The 21,623-nt window shown below is 35.4% G+C and overlaps 1 protein-coding gene across 1 annotated transcript in view; it reads left to right on the top strand.

The window, feature by feature from the left end:
• LOC105443839 overlaps positions 1–6,685 on the top strand; it is a 44,762-nt gene extending 38,077 nt beyond the window's left edge. Inside the window, exons 9-11 of the mRNA XM_030978734.1 lie at positions 5,561–5,845; positions 6,239–6,508; positions 6,651–6,685. Of these exons, the coding sequence (XP_030834594.1) occupies positions 5,561–5,845; positions 6,239–6,508; positions 6,651–6,685 (590 nt within the window). The remainder of the gene's footprint in view (positions 1–5,560; positions 5,846–6,238; positions 6,509–6,650) is intronic.
• The last annotated feature ends 14,938 nt before the right edge of the window (positions 6,686–21,623 follow it).

Genomic DNA, 21,623 nt, shown 5'->3' with positions numbered 1-21,623 from the left:
AAATTAATCTTTTATAAACAATTTTTTTCTAGGATTTTGGAAAAACATGGTAATAATGTAATTGGTCGATGATTGGAAAAAAAGTGTTTATCGCCTTTTTTAAATACAGGAATGATCTTTCCAATTTTCAGATTATTAGGTTCTATTCCTGAACATAAAGATAGGCTAACTGTATGGACTAGAGGGGTTAATATGGAATAGATTACTTTTTTTTACAACAAAAGTATTTATATCATCAAAGCCAGTGCTATAACTCATTTTCATATCTTTAACAATTTTGATGATTTTTAACTCATTGGTTGGATAAAAATATATAGAAGTTTGACATGGATTTTTAAGTTAGTGACTAAATTTTTGTCTAGAATCATGACGAATTTGCTTTAAGGTATTTGCAGCAATATTAGAAAAGAAATTGTTAAATTCTTTTACTATATCTTCATTTTTATATACTTTTACATTATTTTTCATACAATATAATGAATTAAAAAAAAAAAATTCTTACACATTAAATCGTTTATAATTTGCCAAACTTTCCTAAGGTTATGCTTGTTCTTGGTTAACAAGTTACAATAATACTTTTTACGAGCCGTTCTTAGGATTTCATTTAATTTGTTTCGATATTTCTTATATTTCATTTCAACCGATTTAGTACGATTTTGGCAAAATAATTTATGTAGACGATTCTTTCTATTAAAACATTTTACCAATCCTTGAGTTACCCAAGGTTTTTTAGCCGAAGACCTAGGTTTTTTCTTCTTTTCCATTTTACAGTTAACATTAAACATTAGTTTGAATACTTCAAAGAAATTATTATATGCATCATCAATATTACGTAATGATAGTATGTCAATCCAATCAAATGAGAGTAAATCTTTATTAAAACCATCAATATTTTCTTGGCTAATACATCTTTCAGTAAAATGTATATTGTCTTCAGCTTTAGGATAGGACCTTGTATTATGGGTAACATAAAAAATTGGTAAATGATCAGTTGTATCATTATATAATATTCCAGAGGAAATTTGTCTTTCACAGACATTTGTTAATATATTGTCAATAAGAGTTGTCGAGCCTCGTGTTATTCTCGTGGGTCTGTTAACTAAGGGTCGAAAAGAATTATTATATATAATATTAACAAAGTCATTAACATTTGCAATTGATGAGGCGTTCAGTAAGTTTATATTCCAGTCACCCATAATATATATGTCCTTGTTTTCATTTAACATTTGATTAAGGCACGAATTTATATCATCATTAAAATCAGCTATATTTCAACTAGGATCACGATAAATAATTCCGACAATTACATTTTTCCTGTCACATTTTTCAATTTATAGAAAGAGAAACTCACATAAATTTTGCGCCAAAATTATGTCCGCTCTTTCTTTTACATTTAATGAATCATGGATTAACATAGCTACTCCACCACCTCTACTCTTTGTTCTGTCACGATGAACAAAACTGTAATTTTCTAAACGAAATAATTCTTTTGGTGTCAACGGGTGTATCCAGGTTTCACTGAAACCATATATTGAAAAGTTAGTATCTATATGTTTCGTGATAAAATCATGTATATTATTAACATTTTTGTTTAGGCTTTTTGTGTTAAAATGGAGTAAACTTGATGAATCATTATCAAAGTTCATTTCAGAATTAAAATCAGCTGGTAGCCAGTATCTATTTGGACTATCAAGTACAGAACAATTAACGTCAGGGTCTATATCCGATAAATGATCCTCTTCATTCGGGTTCAAATTCGTATCATACGTGTTATTTTTGTTATTATTATCAAACTCATTTTGCGTATCTTGAAATAAACAGTCAAATTCTAAGTTGGAAAGGACTAAAAGGGAAAGGGGAGTCACAAACTACCATTATTTAACAGTATACGTAAAGAAGCAAAAACAAAGAAAAAAATAAAGTAATGTAATAAGGAATAAGGATTTAAAAAAAAAGATTATAAGTAAACCACTTAAAGTCCACGCCGAATGTAAAAGTTCATTCAGTCACTATCCAATGAAACGACTAGAGTTCGACGACCAGCGTGTGCATTATGACGCCCTGTAGCGTTCGATCCCTTGTCTGACATGGGTGAATGGTCCTGTTCAGTGTGCACACAGCAAACGAACAGATAATGACGTGTACTAAAGGTTTGGCCAATTAAAACTGCTTAGGAACTTATAATGGGCGGAGGCTTAAGAAGCGTAAAGAATAGCTGTGTTGTAGTCAAAGTAACTAGTACAGTAATTATAGTACACATTCCGGAAATGTGTACTAAGAAGATGGTTTAATCCGCTTTAGATGATCTCTGTTTGTGAGCGTTACCCGTCGATCATCACTAGTTACAACTTTGATGCGGCCATCTTGAGTCCAAACATGCTTGATGTCGTTTTTCAGTTTTGATTTGATTTCCCAGAATAAATCAGTCCTAAGTGTGGTGAGGTTTTCCTGGATGAAAATGGGAGGTCCTTCTTGATCACGTAAATTCCCCCTACCTTGGGAGACACGATTACGAACGTTGTAATTTGTGAATTTGGCTATTATTCCACGGGGTTTTGTTCTGTTCTTCCCCTTGGATTGACCCAAACGGTGTGATCTATCCAAATCCTTGGCGCTGATGTCAATGTCCAGCCTATCCTTGCATAGATCTTTCACTATAGCATCTGTGATTTCTCCTTCTCTCTCATTAACACCATGAAAAATCAAACAATTTCTCCTGGAGTATTCTCCATTTCATCCTGCTGACAGCGACATTCATTTAGCTCCTTCTGTAAAACAGATATCTTTTCGTCTCTCTCAGCAAGATCAAACTCCATACTCTCCTTCATAGATTGAGCAACCTTGTCAGCAATAACATTTGTCAATTCATCAATGAGAATATCTTTGATCCTTAGCGTAAGAATGTGTACCAACTCACCGTTGATGTCAAGCACTTTACGCACTTCATCTTTTATATTCTCCGACATGTCCGTCATTGAAGACCGTGTTGCGCGTTTAGTCATATTTCACAGTGACTCACAAAACTTCAGGATAGTGAACGTACAGGGTATTCCAAAATTCCCCTAGAATCAGAAGCTTGTCAATATAAAATTCCTCTGAAGATCACCATATATACAATTCTAGCACAAATTCCAGGAAAATATGAAGTTTAGGTCAATTTCGGCGTAGCATAGCGAAGGAAATTCAGAGCGGCAACGAAACACGTCTGCACTCCGTCATGGTCAACAAATCAAAAAACTAGTGAGCGTAATCATTGTATTATGCAAATGTGGAAGAACACCAGATAACAAAATGTTCCCTGAAAGGCATGGCTCTTCGAATGCTTTAATATTCAAAATGTGGCATGTAACATCGGGTGTTTATGCCACATGTTCGTGTAGTCCCATATACATCTTTCTGTGTACAGTGCATTTAACGTTTCCAAATGTGCCAAATTTCTTTTCATTTCGATGATTCCAGAACCTTGCAGTACACACCAATACTTATATGCTAGATGATCAATCTTTTCTGATCGATTCCATAAGGTTTCTTTCACAGTGCAATCGCATAACCAGAACTCAACTTTACGTAGGACGTAAATTTCCCGAGTCTTGAAATAGCAAAGGTGTAACATTAAATACAACAAAAACAAATTTCTTGAAGTTCTGTCATATCATAAGATCGAACAAGGCAAAATAATTTTTCAGTTAAAATGAATTCTGAACAGCTCCGTCAACGACTTCTTCTAGCGAATCGCCGTAGAAGCTTCCCGTCTCGCTCAGTACAACTATAGACAAATAATGATAACAAAATATGTTCAAATTATATAGCTCATTAAATTATACTTCCCACGCCCTTTACACGAACTTAGATGCTATGAGTGGAGCACCCCTGACGAAAAAGACTTTTGACCGCATAGATTCAACTTGAATTTCTCAGGCTGTTTTCCTTTCAAATTTGTGTTCCCGTACAGGTAACGACGACCAGGAATCCATGCTACTACGTGCAGACCCACAAATAAATGGTAACTCCTTATATTTATCTGTCATGAAAAAAATAAGAACCCCGATGCTTTCTCCCACATACACACACAAACTCACGCACGCACACACCAGCGTGCACACACACACACACGCACACACACGTACACACACACATACATATACGCACATGCCCCCTCGAACCTGCAGACAAAATCGCTAACAATTTGCCTTGGAAAATTTTAGTAATATATACTTTAGAATATAACTTTAATATATATATATATATATATATACATATACATAAATAAATTGATAAATATATATATAATGCTTGAGTTCTTGCTATTTCTAGCGAAGGTATTTGTATTGTCTTCTTTCTTGTTTTATTTGTTTATACGGTAAAATATTAAATACGAAGTTGCACGTGAACATTATATCAGTGTGAACTTTAAATGTTAACTTCAACCTCTATAAGCTTGTTTTTTTTCTTTTTTATGTAGTTTCTGGTATGGCTATGAATAAAAACTAAACAATTTATGAGTTGTTATTATTCCTCTCAGTGAAAGTATCTTTCTTTGAACTATGGTGCCTGGTATATAATATGGATGAGACTAACTTGACAATGCTAAGGGACGCCCTCATCGATCATGGTATTCCCGGGGTGGAGGAAGAACTAACTGCATACAAGGCCTATGACTTGCTATGCGACTGGAAGGATACAAATACTTTTGGAAAAAAAGGATTGAAGCTGAAGAATACATTCATCAGACATAAGAATACTTTTGATAAAGAAGGATTGAAGCTGCAGGATACACTCATCAGACATGGACTTGACCGTTCTTGGGAAGAAACGTGTGGTGAGAATCGAAACCAATGTAAATTTCATGATTTGTTAATTCTATTTGTTAAACCAGGGTGGCTCTCTCAGTCGGAGATGATAAACCAAACAACAATTTGTATTATTAGTCAATGCAGTATTATTAGTATTATTAGTATTATTAGTATTATTAGTATTATTAGTATTATTAGTTTCAAATGAAGATGTGTTGCATCGAGCTCAAGAAAAGCGGGTGTTGATTCAAACGATTAGAGAGAAACAGAAGAAATGGCTTGGACACATAATGCGGCATGATGAGGGCTTGTTGCTCAGAGTCATAGGAGGTCGTATTCATGGAAAAAAGAAGAGGGGAAGACCTCGTCAAGGCTTTCTAGACGATGTAATCACAGAATGTGGAGCAACAGGGTATGAAACGCTGAAACTGATGGCTCAAGACCGAGGAACTTGGAGAGACACTTGATATAGAATTTTGATTGGGTCACTGAACCTGTCATAAACTGACAGATCACTATTGATGATTGATGAGTATTATTATTGATGGACCTATACAATAGATAGGGAAAGTGTATTAGACACAATTACCACTATTTCGAGCGATATTATCTAACAGTGTATACTTGAAGTATGTACATTTGTGAGTAAAGTGAAATGCGTAAAAAATAACGCGTCTTAGGGACTTCTAAAAAACATGAACAATAAAAAGTATCAATGTTTTGTAGAATTTTTACGATTTTGATTACGTATTGTTCATTCTATGTAGAACGGAGATCTGATACAGAGTCTAAGGTTTCTGAAGAACTGCTGGGTCACGTTTTATGGAGCATTGGTGATGAAACAAAGATTCACCAATTTTTTCGTGAACTGATCCCCGAGAAACATGAAAATCGATCTAACGTGTCAGGAAATAAAAGAAACGTTATCAAGGAATATATGGTTGTCTTGAGGGAATGGCGTGACAGAGCACAGACTGAAAACCAAACCATTCAATTAAGCTTAGCTCTAGAAAGAGCTAAGTGCAAGCCGCTTGATAGGACTTTCTTCAAGGGTGAGTTTCATGTGTTATTTTCTAAGGCTTCAAATGATGCTATTCATTTGTGAGAAAATGCTTGTATCTGTTTGTTGCGATATCAGAACTGTACGGTCGTTCGCCAAGATAAAAGAAAGTACTCAGTAGAGGTTTACGAAAATTTGTAATGCTCTGGGGTTTATCAATAACTCTCAAGACGCTTCATGTGAGGGACAGAACCTGGACAAATGTTTTGTGATCTTATTCTCATGTTCTTCCTCTCCTCCTCTCTTCTCATCACTCTTCCTCATATGTTTCATATATTTCCTTTTCATGGCCAGTACCTGCTTTGCTAAAATGTTAATTATATTAATAATGCAGAAGTATATTTTAACAAATATTGGACATTTTGCGAATTATTGTTGTTTGTAGTTCCTGAACATCTCCTGAAGGCGATTTCCCCACAAGATGTAGAAGGATTCATCTACAGACTGACAGGAAGACATTGCAAGAGGCTTGCTAAGGCTGTAGGAATCACTGATGAGAAGGTGATTACCGCCATCATTTATGAAAATAATGACGATCTGTTTGACACACAATCAATGATCATTGACTGGGTTAATGGACAGGAATGCAGCAACTTCGAGAAGAGATGCACGCTTGATGATGCCGTCATTAAAATTGGTCGTCATGACATTACAGGTATTGGATCCATTAAACAAGCATTCATGTTTTTTTTATGTATTACTTATTCATTTATTCTTCTATTCATTACTTAATCGATTTATGATTTGATTAAGTTATTCATTCATCTATCTATCTGTTCATATATTTATAATAACAGTGAAGCGCCCAGCCTTCTTGGCTAGACAGACTTAAGCGCCATACAAGGGATATTTTGTATTATTATTATTAATATTATTATTATTATCATTATTATCATTGTTGAAATTATTATCAATATTTTCATTACGGAGGTCTCGTAGTATAATGGCTAATTTACCTGGTTTAAATTCCAGCTTGAGAGCATTTTCTCTTGAGCCTTGCAAAAAGTTACGTATTGTGATTGTTTGGGCATGTTTATTCTTATTCAATATGTCTGTTAAAAAAAAAAAATTACCTTTAAGAAAGGGCATACGCATTTTTTGATTTTATTTCTTGTGTTTCAGATTCATTTGGAACAACCATCTATCGTGTTAACACAAGAGGCACTGTACAAAGCCCACATCCAGATGCCAAGAGTTTCAGTGAGTTCAATTTTTTTCTAGTAAATAGCAATTTATTTATATATTTACCTCCCCACCTGTTAAATGGATAAATAGACTCCGATTAAAAGAAGAAGAAAAGTATTATCCCATCATTCCCGAATAATCATATTCTATTACTTCAACATTCGCTAGAAGAGCAAAATGGCGTAGGGAAACTACACTTCTCCCGATTCTGATATAGAAAAGATTCATTCTTTTCAGAATGATGAATCTTTACCGCTTTATCATTACCACATGCTATAGAAACTTTAATAGTCAAGGATGTGAGGCAAACATAAAGCCAAACTTTTTATTCATTTAATAGTCAAACATGCTGATGGCAAGAGTTGTATTTCCCCGCTTGTTTTGGAAGCAGAATACGCTTGATTGTCAAATAATCGTGTTATTTGTTCTCCTTGTTTACATTCTACTCCAAAATGAGAAAGACAAAATATATCCTTTTTTATGACAGTGCACTGGTAGACGAACAAATGTAACTGTCATGTCAGCACAGTTTCCAGATGCAAGACTTAATTTTACCAAAAACTGGGAAATATTGAAATATCATAGTGCCAAAAATATGTTTATATATAAGAATCACTCAATACATTATGTTACTTGGTTTGAACCCTCCGACGCTCAGAAAATCATCTAAAGCTAATAAAGGTTCAAACAGTGTCATAAATATTTAAACATTTAGCATCCTTGCATTGTTATTTTAGTACCGTGACTATAAACGGACCTTGTTTTTATACACACAGATAGTACTAGTGTATTCAATGATGATCTACATGCGTTGCTGAAGCATCTTCCTACAGATGCAGTATTGGTGTTTCTTGAGAGGCTTGGCATCTCTGTTGATGCGGATAGGGACGATACGGAAGAGAAGCTGAGACGTTGGAGGGACGATAACCTGCGAGAATGTAAAGCATGTTCTTTAAAGGAACTTGTTTTGGTTCACAAACATGTGCTGAACGAGACAAATAACAATAATGGTAAGTGACTGTACCGATGAATCTAAAGAAGTAGAAAAGTTGGTTTTCACGTCCGGAATTATATTGCCTGATACTGCAACGGACAAATACTGAAACTGTAAATCATTTTTATTTTCTTTATAGATTATCATTGTTTGTTTTATTTCGACAGAAAGCCGGACTTTTCATTTCATTTCATTTATTTATTTAAACACGGTAACTCAGTCAGCATAAACGGCTGATTTTCAGAAAGTCTGTGTTAACTGAATACAAAGTATACAAATCATATCACAAACAAAAACCAGTAAAAAAAAGATAACTTCCATACGAAAGTTTCCATATTATATCATTGATATGGTTTGAAGGACCTAGAAACTAGTTGATTTATTCAGATACATTTGGAAAATATTCTTGCTTCAAACAACATAATATATGCACCAAAATATATTTCCGCATACACATGGCAAATTGATGTTTATTTGTGCTGTACATTTATTCAATCAATTGTTTTATAAAAAAGTTCTGGACTTAAAAGATGAGGAACTAGAGGACGTGTTTGCAAGCATCTCTTCAAGGAAACAGATGGACCAGCTAACGTCAGGGCTTGGATTAGATACCAAAGAGGAGTCATTGACTCTTCAGCATCTCAAAGAATGGAGGGATAGCCAAAGCATGGGGGAACGTCGAGAAACTCTAAGACAGACACTTCACGACATGAAATTATCAGGTTCGTACAAAAACATTAAAAGGCAATGTTCAATCTACAATGCAGATGTCAAGAAACATTCATGTCAAACGAATACCCATTATAAGAGAGATCACCACACATTTTCTGCAATATAAGAATCTTCCGAGTCTCACAAGTAAGACACCTTAAGTTAGATGGGCTTTTGCCTTCAAACTAATCTCAGTACATTTAGATTATTGTAGTATAATGACTATCGAGCTAATTACTGAAGTCTACTCTTTTATCTTCTAGGATGCATAGTTAATCGGCGCCCTCCACAACATGTGTACGAAGCTGAGATGGTACGTTTAGCGTTCAGTATACTATGTACTGACGTTGTTCCATTTTCCGCACTTCTCAACATGAATACGAGCAAAGGAAAAATAGTGCGGGAACCCAAGAAAGGAACTGTAGGTCTGTTACTACAACTATTGGAAAGATCGAAGGATCTCGACAATCATCGCCGCCGTGAGTTCTGTGTCGCCATTAGAGATCTTGGGTATCTGGATGCTGCTCGATCAGCCTATTTCGGTGAGGAAACAATGTACATTTTGGGGGCAATTTATTTATAGCCGCTTGTCCGAATTCACTAAACAAAGTTTTCCTATTATTTTTAATGCGAAATTAAAATAAGATGTATGCATAAAGAGATAGATGGTGAGTTGATTATTTAAATTTTCTAGTATGCGAACATGGGTGTCAAATCGGCTAAGAACTGTGAACCTAGAAGAACAGTATTGTTCAGCGTAACATAATAGTCATTGAGTTTTCCTTTGCCATGGTAATTGAGGGAGACGGGGCATTTGCTTTGTCCAAAGACCGGTGCCTTTGCTTGTTTAATTCGCACTTAACATAGCATTCGATAACAATTATGCTCAGAAAGCCATTTTGCGTGAGATATTCGTAATATGGTCAAAATGGTCAACCTCTGCTGCAGGTTTACACGGAGATCAGATTCTCTGTTCTCGTTCAATGGAAATTAAGGGGGCCGATTTTGTAACGGGTAATATTAAACGTGTACGTGCACATGTGTTAACCTATAAGTCCATAATCGGTCATGACTGCCCTACCATGACCTCTGAATTGTAAATGAAAAGAAAGACATCCTTCCTATCCAATACTGGGATCAGTTCAAGTATGTTAGCATTATGTGGAAAATGGCATAAGTTTCATCATTAACAAGATCTACCGAACATTACGAGGTCCAATGAAGTAAGTTATATCGAAGCAGGTACGTATAAGCAATAGTTCTCCGTAATAACTACTCTGTAAATAGGTATGTGTTAATTTTATTTAAAAGAAAAAAAAGCTTGCATCTGGTCTTTTAGAAACAGCTTCCTCTAGTACCCCAAATTTACCAGGAAACAAAAAGATGCTGGGATGTTATATATATTTTTTCTTAAACATTACATCTTCTAAGATTTTGATGAGATTAGGGTTGCGGGGAATTTTCCACAACCTTTAAAAATGCCGATGATTTAATTAAATGATTGTATTTATTTTGCCCTAATATGTTATGCATACAGACTACGATGACAGCCTCAGTGTACTCTACAACGTCACTTTAAGCCTGTCACAACAGGAAAAGGAAGCGTTAATGGAGCATCTTGATTCTGATAAAGCAGTCCTGTCGATAGGTCGAGTTAGACAGTGGAGCGCGGGGACAAACGACAACCTGGCACTTATGAAAAGATGGAGGGATCAGTTCAGACCAGAGCCTTTCCACCACAGCTCGAAGCTTGTTCAGGGTCTTCGAGCAATTGGGCGAACGGAAATTGCAGATGAAGTCTTGGGAGGTAAGTGACATATCGACACACCCTACATGCCCAAATAATATTAATAATAATAATAATAGCTCACATTAATATAACGCGCCTATTCCTTTGGATCTTTAGGCGCAGCACATATTATTACCCGGGTCATCGGATTCAGGCTTACCCGAACACAATGTATGCACCATGGTATAGTAATATTTACTGCTATGAGAGACATCTAATTTTTTTTTATATACGCTCAACGGAAGATTACATGATAGTGCTATGGCGTGTCAAGAGTTGCCGAAAAGGGTCATAGAATACATGTGCAACTTACCAATCATGGTAACCAAGTTTGTTTACGCTATCGAGACCTAGTCTAATACTAGGGTGTCTAATCGCGCACCACTCGAGTTTGTGTGCTAAAATCCTTCCCATTGAGATTGCACGCATATACGTTAAATGCTAAAAAACGCTCAAAAGTCTTTTGAAAAGTGCCATATGGCCTTTTTTTTCAAAAGACTATTGACCGGTTCTTGGCATTTTAAGTGAATGGCTAAAATCACGACTCCAATTTTGACCAATCAGATGGCTGGAAAGCCAAAAAAAGAGGGGGATCACACCATGTTTTTAAAGAAAAAGATTATGTTGTCACCCTTTTGGGGGCGTTCCCACTATCAAGATTGACCCCAGGATTGAAATCGCGGTCTTAATCGTTGAGTAATCGTGGTGATTCTATCACATCTTAAGGTCAGTCGTTGCAATCGCTTTGATCGTAGGAAAGTTTTGGACTATTAAACAAAAAATATACAATCAACACGATTAATTGTAAAAATAAGAGGACTAATTACCAATTTTGGAAATTTACGAGGCGATGCTGTTTTAAAATGCCTGGCCAAGAAAATGATTTCCATTACTTCACCTAAATGTTTCCCCATTCTTCTATTCCAAGCTTTATCTAGTCACTTCTTTTCATTTCCCAGTATATTTTTTTTTTCATTTCCTCGTTGATTTTGTCTGCGATGTTATTGCTATTGTGTACATTATTTAGCTGTTTCTAACCAATTGTTATTGTATTTTAACATTATTGTTTTTCTTTTGTAAATTCAATTCGTTTAAGCCTTTTGAATGCAGATTTTAATCAATAAACCAGTTTAATTAAGTTCAATACAGTAATACAATTCAAGTCTAGGAAAAGGGCACTTTCTCTAGGACGCTCTGAACAGAATATATCATTTATTTTTTGGTGTAAACGTGATAACTATCCGGGAGTAGTAATTGAGAAGAGCAAAACATAATTATTTCAAATGATTTCTTTATCTGTATAGGTATATACCAAACAATGGAAATGAGTACAGCAGTAGGAATAAACATTTGCTCCAATCTCGAGGACGATCAACTGCAGCGACTATACAACCATCTTGGAGTACATACAACGGAAGGTCAAGAGGATGTAACGACCGTGCTAGAGTGGATACAGAATTGTGTAAAGCACTTTGACAAAATTCCTGCGCTGAAAGGACTAGTAAAGAACAAATTCGATTTTCGAAAACATGAGAATAACGAAATTTTCAAGGCAGGATTTTTCGAACTTGCAGAGGAAATCATGCTCCTCGAGCTTCCAAGATTCCCTAGGATTGGAGAATCAGTCGCGGCAATAATGTCCTTTGACAAGACATGAATCAACATTTTCGTCAATTCTCTTGAGTCCGCCGAATTTTATATTAACTTTTGTCTCCGGTACGCTGGGTCAGAGATTATTTTTAGTTTAGAACGTAAACAGCAATTAAAAGTGGTAATGAATCGTGTGAATCAATGGTACACTTTGGAACTGCACAGGTAGATTTTGTATTTATTTATTTATTTATTTTTTATTTTTTGTTGGGGGGGGGGGGGTGGGCTAGGGTTCTTTATACTATACATGTATTATCTTCCAAAAGTAATGCAACATTGTAAAGTGACTCTTTATCCTGGTCATACTTGTTGTATGTTTTATCGAAATACACGAATATACCGGACATGATAAACGGGGAGTTAGCCTCAACTCTAAACTTGTTTATACCGAGGAAAAAAATACTATACCGAGACTGCTTCTGTTTATACAAAACAGTTATTCAACCTGTCTTTGAAAAAATTCCAAACACTTCAAAAACAGACTTGACACTCAAAATCGTTTTACTTGTGGATTCTCGATTCACCAGCAGTGTACTATATTACTCATTGTCTATGCAATGTCTGTAGTTAGAGAGTTTGTTAACAAATGTTAAATGATTCGTACCCTAATGTATTAAGTGTTAACATTGAAGTTCTATCGAACTGATTACTTATATCGAACTAATCGTTCTCCTTTCCTGACTCCACACTATCTTCCTGAAAAGTAAGAATTACCTGTTAAACACTGATATAAGAAAGTAATTCTTACTGATGGTGAGAATGAAATCTCACCGTTTGGCCATTGTCCCATACACGCTCATTTCTCACGTTTCCGCCAGGGTGACCAGAATTTGAACGTTGAAATACCGGACATTTTAAGACAGGATTTTTGTTTTAACTTGCAAAGGAAATCATGCTGCTTGGGTGCCCTATAGATTTCCAGGAAGGAGATTATTCCATCCTTGAGGAGTTTGAGAAAAAACGTACTTTTGAAAGTATAAAATGCATTTAGATGGATCGAATTTACATTTAATATAATGAATGTTGCTGTGAAAAGCAGTGATATCAGTGCAGTGGATATCATGGATCGTGTAGTTTGCGCTGTGAGACTCAGTCACGGCTATTTTGTCCTTTGGCAGGACATTAATCTACATCTTTGTTTCTCTCAATGTATATGAATTGTATTGACTATCGGTGCAGGGTATAAGGTAATTAATCGAATGCTTAATGAAGGGCAGCATAACTAAATACATGGTTATCATGGTAATATTAAATTGTACAGTATGAAGGATGTGTGGGCTGTAAAAGTGAAACTATTATTGCCATTGTTATTATTAGTATATAGTATACGGTTGTAAACATGTGGAAAACTAGTTTAGTCTTCAATAAGTTTCGTTGCAGTAGTCCACACTATCACATAGCCTGCTCCAAGTTTCTACGGGGTTGTAGATTTCAGATTGGTCCTTTACTAGACCAATACGTAGGGTATTGATACATGCAATCTAAGCTTTAAGACAATATGTAGTGACAATTAACTACTTCCTTTCTTAACATATTTGTTATAGTTATAGGTTTTAGTTGTCATGTTTTTTTGAGTATTCAATTACTAACATTTTATGAAGGGGGAAGTGTAAACTTGTAGGTTATCTACCCTATTTTAACTCCTGTCAACAACGCGGCGTTTGCTCTATACAATGTTCAAATAAAATGCATTGATCTTCAAACCTGTCTACAAACGGCCCTTGGAAGGGCCACTCCACCCGATGCATCGGGAAGATCATTTGCATGTGTCAGTCCGGTGTGGGTTGTTTGTTATACAATGTAATATAAATGTATTGTGGGGAAAAGAAAATAAATTGGTGATTTATGTGTAATTGTTAAAATGATGTATACATTGTACAAAGTTGTATCCTGTCGTGAATAACACGAGTACCTTTTAGCAAGTATGAGAACCACGAATCTAATATTTGAGAATTCAATTTGTTTTGATAGAAGGAAGTGTTCATTCTTTTAACATTTATAATCCTTTTAAAATTACAATTGAAACTTTTGTATTGTTTGTTTTCAGGGTGTGGCTTTACAGAGTATAAAAGACAAAGTGATATAAACACGAATTTGAAACCGAGAATTGCGGTGTCTCCCCAAACGAATAACCAAACGTATTTTTCTGTCTTTATCATACACACCGACAAATGTATTTTTTTAAGCAAGCAGTTTAAAATTGAATCACGAATAATATCGTAATTTCAGGCAATGAAAAGTAAGAGTTGTTGCTGATTGTGGAAAACGTTAGGAACATCGAAAACGATGGAGTTTTCTCACAAGACGATTATCAGTATAACCTGTAATATTTAATGACTCGGTAACATTGTTAACTCTTATCATGCCACAGTGCTAATACCCATTTTGCTAGACCCCAAATCACCCAGTGCCAAATTTATATTGAGATAATCTGATTAACGCGATGGTTCTATGAATAGCGCGTGCAAAACGCACATCACACTACAGTGAGCATGCACAAGGCAGCATAACAATGGTTTGCTCGCATGTACATAGCACTATAACGATAGTGTGCATGCAGCTTTATGGGAGGCTATGAGTTAAAGGTTGATGAAAAGAACTGCGTAATTTTTTATATGAAATGTTACTAATTATATTCCTTTTGCTGTACTAACCCTGTCATATGAACAAAATCCTGAAAATATTCTTAATCCACAAAGATAGGTAAGACTATTTAAAGGTAATACAAATTTTTGGTATGGGGTCGTGAATTTGGTTCAAACGAACATATTGAAAGCATATTGGATTCTATAATATTCACTGATCGTTGACGCGGTCGAAATCGACTCTAAAGTTATGAAATTGTAAATAATAAACACTTCATGTTGTATAGCTCTCTCTCAAGGTCAAGATATTAATTAAGCTATAAAACAATGTTTCTTGACTAAAATCGACCGATTAGCTATTCCCGTTCGGAAATTATATACCACAACTACAATAATTCTGAGATTTTCATGGTCGCAGCTACCATTGTACGGCCGTAGGAGCCATTTGAAATTCATCAAAATATACCGGGAGCACCGGTAAATCTTTATATTCATTTTTTCTCGAAAGCAAAAGTGTTTTAGGGGCTAAAGATTTTAGTGTTTTAATACACTCCACAGGGGCATCCAAATATATCAAAATTGTAAAGAATCACTATCCACCCATTTTTCAAAATTTCCCAAAACTTTGTAATACCTTTAAGACTATTGAAGTGATTAGTTTAAAAGTACTTGATACGACTGATTGCCAAATGAATTGCCTTTTTTCCCTCAACATTAGTACAATATTTCTGTTAACGAGATATGATTTAGTTCATATTTGCTGTTCATATTTTAATACGTAATGTTCGTTTGTTAATTCGCTTTTGGGGATCGACGGTTTGTGATGATATAATGGTGCATCTTGAAGCTTTCAAATCAAATATATGAGTTCCGAATGCCAATAACAAAGGGACAATTTACTCGCCTATATAATCTCGAGATATGATTGAATTTTTCGTTTGCATTTAAATAGTAAAATAAGGGACACGTGGACAAGGTAAATAAAGAAATGTTAAAGAAAGTTAGGAATTAAAAGATGTCACTTTATAAATGCACATAAATATTATATTTCATTTTGTGTGTGTCCAAAGACGTCGTACGGCTAAGGGCGCGTTCATGCTTGATTTTGACGGCCAGAATCAGGCATCTGTTACGCGTTTAGTTTAAAACACGCTTGCGTTCATGCTCACTTTTGTAGAATCACCGAAAAACGGCGATCACAATCGCCGATCGTAAACTCACAAAAAGATGCGTTTACAATTTGTAAACGCGTTTAAATGGGGTCAACGCACTGACCTCTAGTGGGTCTACGTAGCATGCGCACACAGGTTTGCGAATCCAGCTGAAGGCCACCCAAGGAGAATTGCCTGGAGAAGTGAGCATGAACAGTGCACCGTGGAACTGCGATTACGATGAGCGTTTACGATGAGCGTTACAAATCGCTCATTCTGCCTTCAAAATCAAGCATGAACGCGCCCTTATTCAGATCATATCCGAAGAGTATTTTGATTAACAATAGTTGAATGACTTCAACATAATTTTAAGAGAGTCACGCTTAATATTTCAAAGGTATACTCTGGAACAGGGTAGACTTGAATTCTCTCTTGATAATGGTGTTGGTAATAAATATTTTGTTCTTCTTTCTTTTGTAATGACAAATCAAAATATATTGTGATTTCTTTACAAATTTAACAAAACAATTTACGCGTTTAAAAGGAATTGTACTATTAAAGAAGGTTGATTTTTGTAATATTGAGATCATGAGCTGTGTATCGTCTTCAGGTCTGTACAGGTTTAAGGAGCATAGGATGCAAAGTGAATTGATAGGGGATATGAATAGGGATGCTAGAGAAGTGGGGAAATATAGGTCAATTACACGACCAAGATCCAGAGAGTCGAAGGAGTAGAGGAGGAGTAGAAGTTACAACAAGACTTGCAAGTCTTAAGTTAATAATCTGATTTCGCTGGAATGCACAGTGTAACCCTAGAGGTAAACTTTTGGAGAAGTTTGTGCTGGGTCATGTCTTTATTTTTTGTTGTAATATCTGAACTTATTTTCTTTGCGTATAGCAAGAAAAGATGTATGTGTTCTAAACCCAAAATAAAATGAGGTTATTGCTGTATAGTAAATATCATGTGTTTAATTGCAATTATTTGATTTACCATGTGACAGAAGACCTAACTACTTAATGGTACAGGTTGAATTGATAACAAGTTTGTTATTTTGATCCGTGCATATGTTACAGTTTGAGCCCAAATTTAACTATAACATATCTACAATATACGTTAATCATTTCCTTAACGGTTAGAAGGGTTAAAGCTAAAATTTCCTTTCCATACAAACGTGTGTTAAAAATTCGGTGAATTCTTGGAAACAGAAGTTGTAGAGTTTTAAGTTTAGTGATCTCTTTCTTCCTCTTTTCGCTTTCTTCTTTTTTTTCATGAATTAAAATGGTCCCATTCAATATATAAACTTATTAAAAGAAGAATTTGTCATCAATTAGATTTAATCATATATTCCTGTTAGTTTGCATCTATGATTTAAAATTAAATCAGTTCCGTTTTTCATTCCCTTGTTTTTAATGTCAGTGTGCATATGGTGAGTGAACGTAATGTCACGTTAGTTTCATAAACATGTTTTTGAATGGTATACATGTATTAATTGCCATATAATTTTAAAATTAATGTTAGAGATATAGTCATATCCCGTGAAATTCATCGGCGGTGTATAATTAATGTGTGTACTGGGCAATGCGCCAACATAATGAGACACACATCGCAAAATGAAAGAGTGAACTTCGCTCCCAAGCTGCAAAGAATGTATGCACGAAATGTGGGGCTTTCAATACAAATCCCATTTCATTTATGTGTATGCAATAATCCTGTCAACAGGAAAGAAGCGCGATTCTATGCCAATTTGCCTCCACACATAATGTATGTTAATATCCACAGTGAAGTAACATGGGTCCATGCTATTGAGGGGGCAATGGCATGCTTTTATTTGGGAGGAGGGTACAAGTGTGAGTGATATTGCAAATTACATGTACAAGCCTAGCGATTGGTGGGGTACGTAGGGTCCTTTTTTACCCCCACAACTACTCACCTGCCTCTCTTTAACTTCATCCTTTCCACTTTTTTTCTTCATTTACTTATCAGATGGGAGGAGGGGTGCATGTGGTCATTTGCGCTGTGTAGCTACGTAACTGTCATTAATCTATGTCTAAACTCTTCCAACTTGACAGGGGCAGAATATAAATCAACCCGAATATACTATACAATGCTTTGCACAAAATGTGAATTTAAAATGAACTACAACGGAAGCCATCTATGCGAATGGGATCCTTCACATCCTGCGCTGACACTAATTACATTTCAAATGAGTATACTGTACTTTACTGTCCATCAATCAGTTCCAAACATCAATACAGGAAAAGATAATGAAGATATCATTCTTATCTTGTTGTTTTGCTCACATCTCTGTCCTTCATTATCTTTTTTAGCCAAGACATTGCAATTTTCCTTCGTTATAAGCGCCGTCCTATTTCAGCATCACAACTCTACATCCTTCTACTTTGGCTGCAAGAAAAACAAAGCTATTTACAACTTTTTTTTTATTTTCAATGCTCAGTTTAAAATTTATTAATTGTCCAATTGAAATTATTTTTGTTTGAGATAATAACAACTTCTGGTTTTCGATTTCTCGTATTATTTGTTTATTCTTGTGTAAACAAATATTTGCAGAAATTGTTCATAAAAAAAAAGAATGCATGGAATATGTCGCGAATAGGTGATGCATACTTGTTTAAATATTCTTCGCAATTTTGTTTCTGAATAGTAACTATTTGAAAACTTAAAGCGATTATCGTTAATAAAAATAATAATAATAATAATAATAATGAAAATGATAATGATGATAATGATGAAGATCATGATAATAATAAGAAGAATAATGATGATGATAATAACAATAATATCAATGTTACAAACAATTAAAACAATAATAAACTTAAAATACTACTGCTAATAATAATAATAATAATGAAAAAAAAAAAAAAATAATAAATTATCCAGAATATAATTCGAGTCTAATATATAAGTCGAATCGTTTGAAAATAATTTATAAATATGTTCATTGATTTAAAAATGGAGTGAACTTTAAGAATAATTGAAAATTATCCCCTCAGGAGGACACTCAACCCTAGGAAATTTACCACCTGGTCCATGGTATAATTACCATTAGGATAACTGCCAAAAGCATGTACATATCCTCCTCCGCTCACACACAAACAAACACACGCACATGAACACATGTATAAACACATACTGGTAGCATGTTGATATCTTTTTTGTTTTTCATTGTGTGTGTTTGTGGGTGCGTTTACGTGGGTTTTGTGCGTGCGTGTGTGTGTTTGTGTGCTCGTGCGCGTGAGTGGGTGTGTGTGTCTCTCTGTGTGCGCGCCTATGTACCGTTGTGTGACTGCGTCGCGTGTGTGTACCCTGGAAAAGATAAATCGTGATGGGAGTCTTTATTTGCACATGCGATCAGAACGGTGAAAGTAAGTATATTACATAAAAAATAAAAGACAGATAGTAAGTCATATAGTAAACATGATTTATACAGGATGTTCAAAAGGGTATTGGAATTGCCATTGATCAAGTTCATTATTTTCGTAAACAATTTCGATCGTGTTCTCTCTCTCTCTCTTCTAATTCCACCTCACCCTCTATATATCTAAACCCCCCCCCCCCCTCTCTATCTCTCTATCTCTTCCTCTTCATTTGTCCTACTTGGGATTATATGAACACGCACAAAGGTTAGAGCCATCTGTATACACATTTTGGCCTAGTTTCACTTGGTCTCCTTCTTCTTATCGAGTCACTACACAAGTCCCGTCCAGTGGTCCACACAGGTTTTGGCACGGCATGACTTATATTATGTTGGTTTGTGCTTGCACAGCATTGCAGTAATCACTCTAGTGTGCCAAACTTTAACCGGGTTGGCAAAACCTTTCCTAATCAATGGGTCGGAGAAAGGTTTCGGAATGGCGCCACCTCGTTCTATATGGGCGATATAGAAACTGACGAACAATGCAACGTCAGCTCGAATAATACATTTCGACACCTCAGTCGGTGTAACCGAATCATAATGGCCCGAATTACACTATGGAAGTTTGTCAACAAACCTAGCTTTATGTGCGTCATATGACGCGTTTCAAACCAAGGTAAACTTAGTTTTATGTGGGTCACTGAGTTTCATAAAAATCACTAAATCGTTGTATAAGGAACTTGCTAAATCTGTCATGTGTATCATTAATTCAGAAAGTATTGTCATATTTACATCAATTAGCTTACAAATTATATTCAAACGTTGCGAGAGTATTCTAGGAAGGCCAGATTATATTCAGAATTGTTTATTTGTATCCATATACCAACATTTGTACTTTTATTATTATCATTATAACTATCATTCTTCTTCTTTTTTGTATTTTTGTATTTTTATTTCAACATCTTTATTCAGAATAAAGATGATCAGCAAAACTGTGTCTCAACATGTTCCTGATTAAAATGAGTAAAAACCACAATAAGTGTACGTAAACATTAAGATACATGTCACGGTTTAAAAGAAAATGTGGATAACACAAAGAGAGTTCTTTAAATTGTAAATACATGTATATCACGAGAAGGAACAATTTAGATGAGGACCAATTTATATGTAAATCCGTGCCATGTCAAGAGAAATAAAACAAAAAATGTAGATGAGAATGATAAAGGCAAGAAAGAAAAAAATCATTGTCACCATACCGGCCCCTTCACTCAGTGTTATTTAGAGTACGCATATGCGTGTTCCCAGCGACCCCCCCCCCCTTTCAGCAAAAGTCCGGTGTGTAAAGTCAATACGGATAGACCTTTTTCTGTTGTTATACGAGCCTTTTTTCAGCAACCCCCCTCCCCCCTCTTTAAAAAAAAAGTCCGGTGTGTAAAGTCAATAAGGGAGTTTACAGATAGCAAATGGTACAAATGACCCCAAATATCCACATATCTTTTTACACATGGAGAAGTTCCACTTTGAGGATCTTAGAATAATAACTGCCAAAGTCCTAGATGTGCTTCATGAATACCTTTTGTTTGATACTTCCACATGCCTTTCATAGAATGTACCGTTGGTGCATAAATGAATAATGTTACATAACTTTCATGAGCGCATATCCAGTATTCATCTCTGTGGGTTTTACCATTTTGGTACAAATGACCTTTATCTGCCCATGCGCAGATTGTATCTGTAAAAACCCTTATACGGGTAGACCCTTTTCTTTTGTTACGAGCCGGAGAGTTTTGGAACACACATGGTATCCCTCTGTTCACGGAGTAGGGGGGGGGGGGTCACCATACGACACGCTTTTACTGTACTCACATCATCTGCATTCAATTTTGACAAAAATAACATTGTTTGAGCGTGACAGACAAGCAATGCACAGCCTGATTTAACAATGGATGAGCCAGTATTTTTCCCGCCTCCTGGAATATGTGGAATGGCATCTGTCGATGATAACATAAACTTCTACAGTTTCATTTAATTAATACTCGCATGATGTACATACGATTTCGGCAAATTATCTTGCTTGAGCGTGACAAACAAGCAGTGCACATCCTCATTTAACAATGAATGAGCGGGATTTTTTTCCCGCCTCCTTGAAAATATGGAAATACTTTTGAGAACATAAACTTTGTACCGGACTGAGTGGGCCGCCCCGGGGCAATCTTCCGGTTTGACTCCTTTACTTGAATGGCATGATTTCCCTTGTACGCAAAACACGCTATGTTATAACCCTATGGTAATCGCAATGTGCATACATGATGAGGGCATCACCTGGCGTAA

This window comes from Strongylocentrotus purpuratus, unplaced genomic scaffold (genome assembly GCF_000002235.5).
Source record: "Strongylocentrotus purpuratus isolate Spur 01 unplaced genomic scaffold, Spur_5.0 spur5_scaffold_1, whole genome shotgun sequence".
In the NCBI taxonomy this organism is placed as follows: Eukaryota; Metazoa; Echinodermata; class Echinoidea; order Camarodonta; family Strongylocentrotidae; genus Strongylocentrotus; species Strongylocentrotus purpuratus.
Note: the sequence above shows the minus strand (reverse complement) of the source record. Positions and strands in the feature narration are given on the sequence as shown.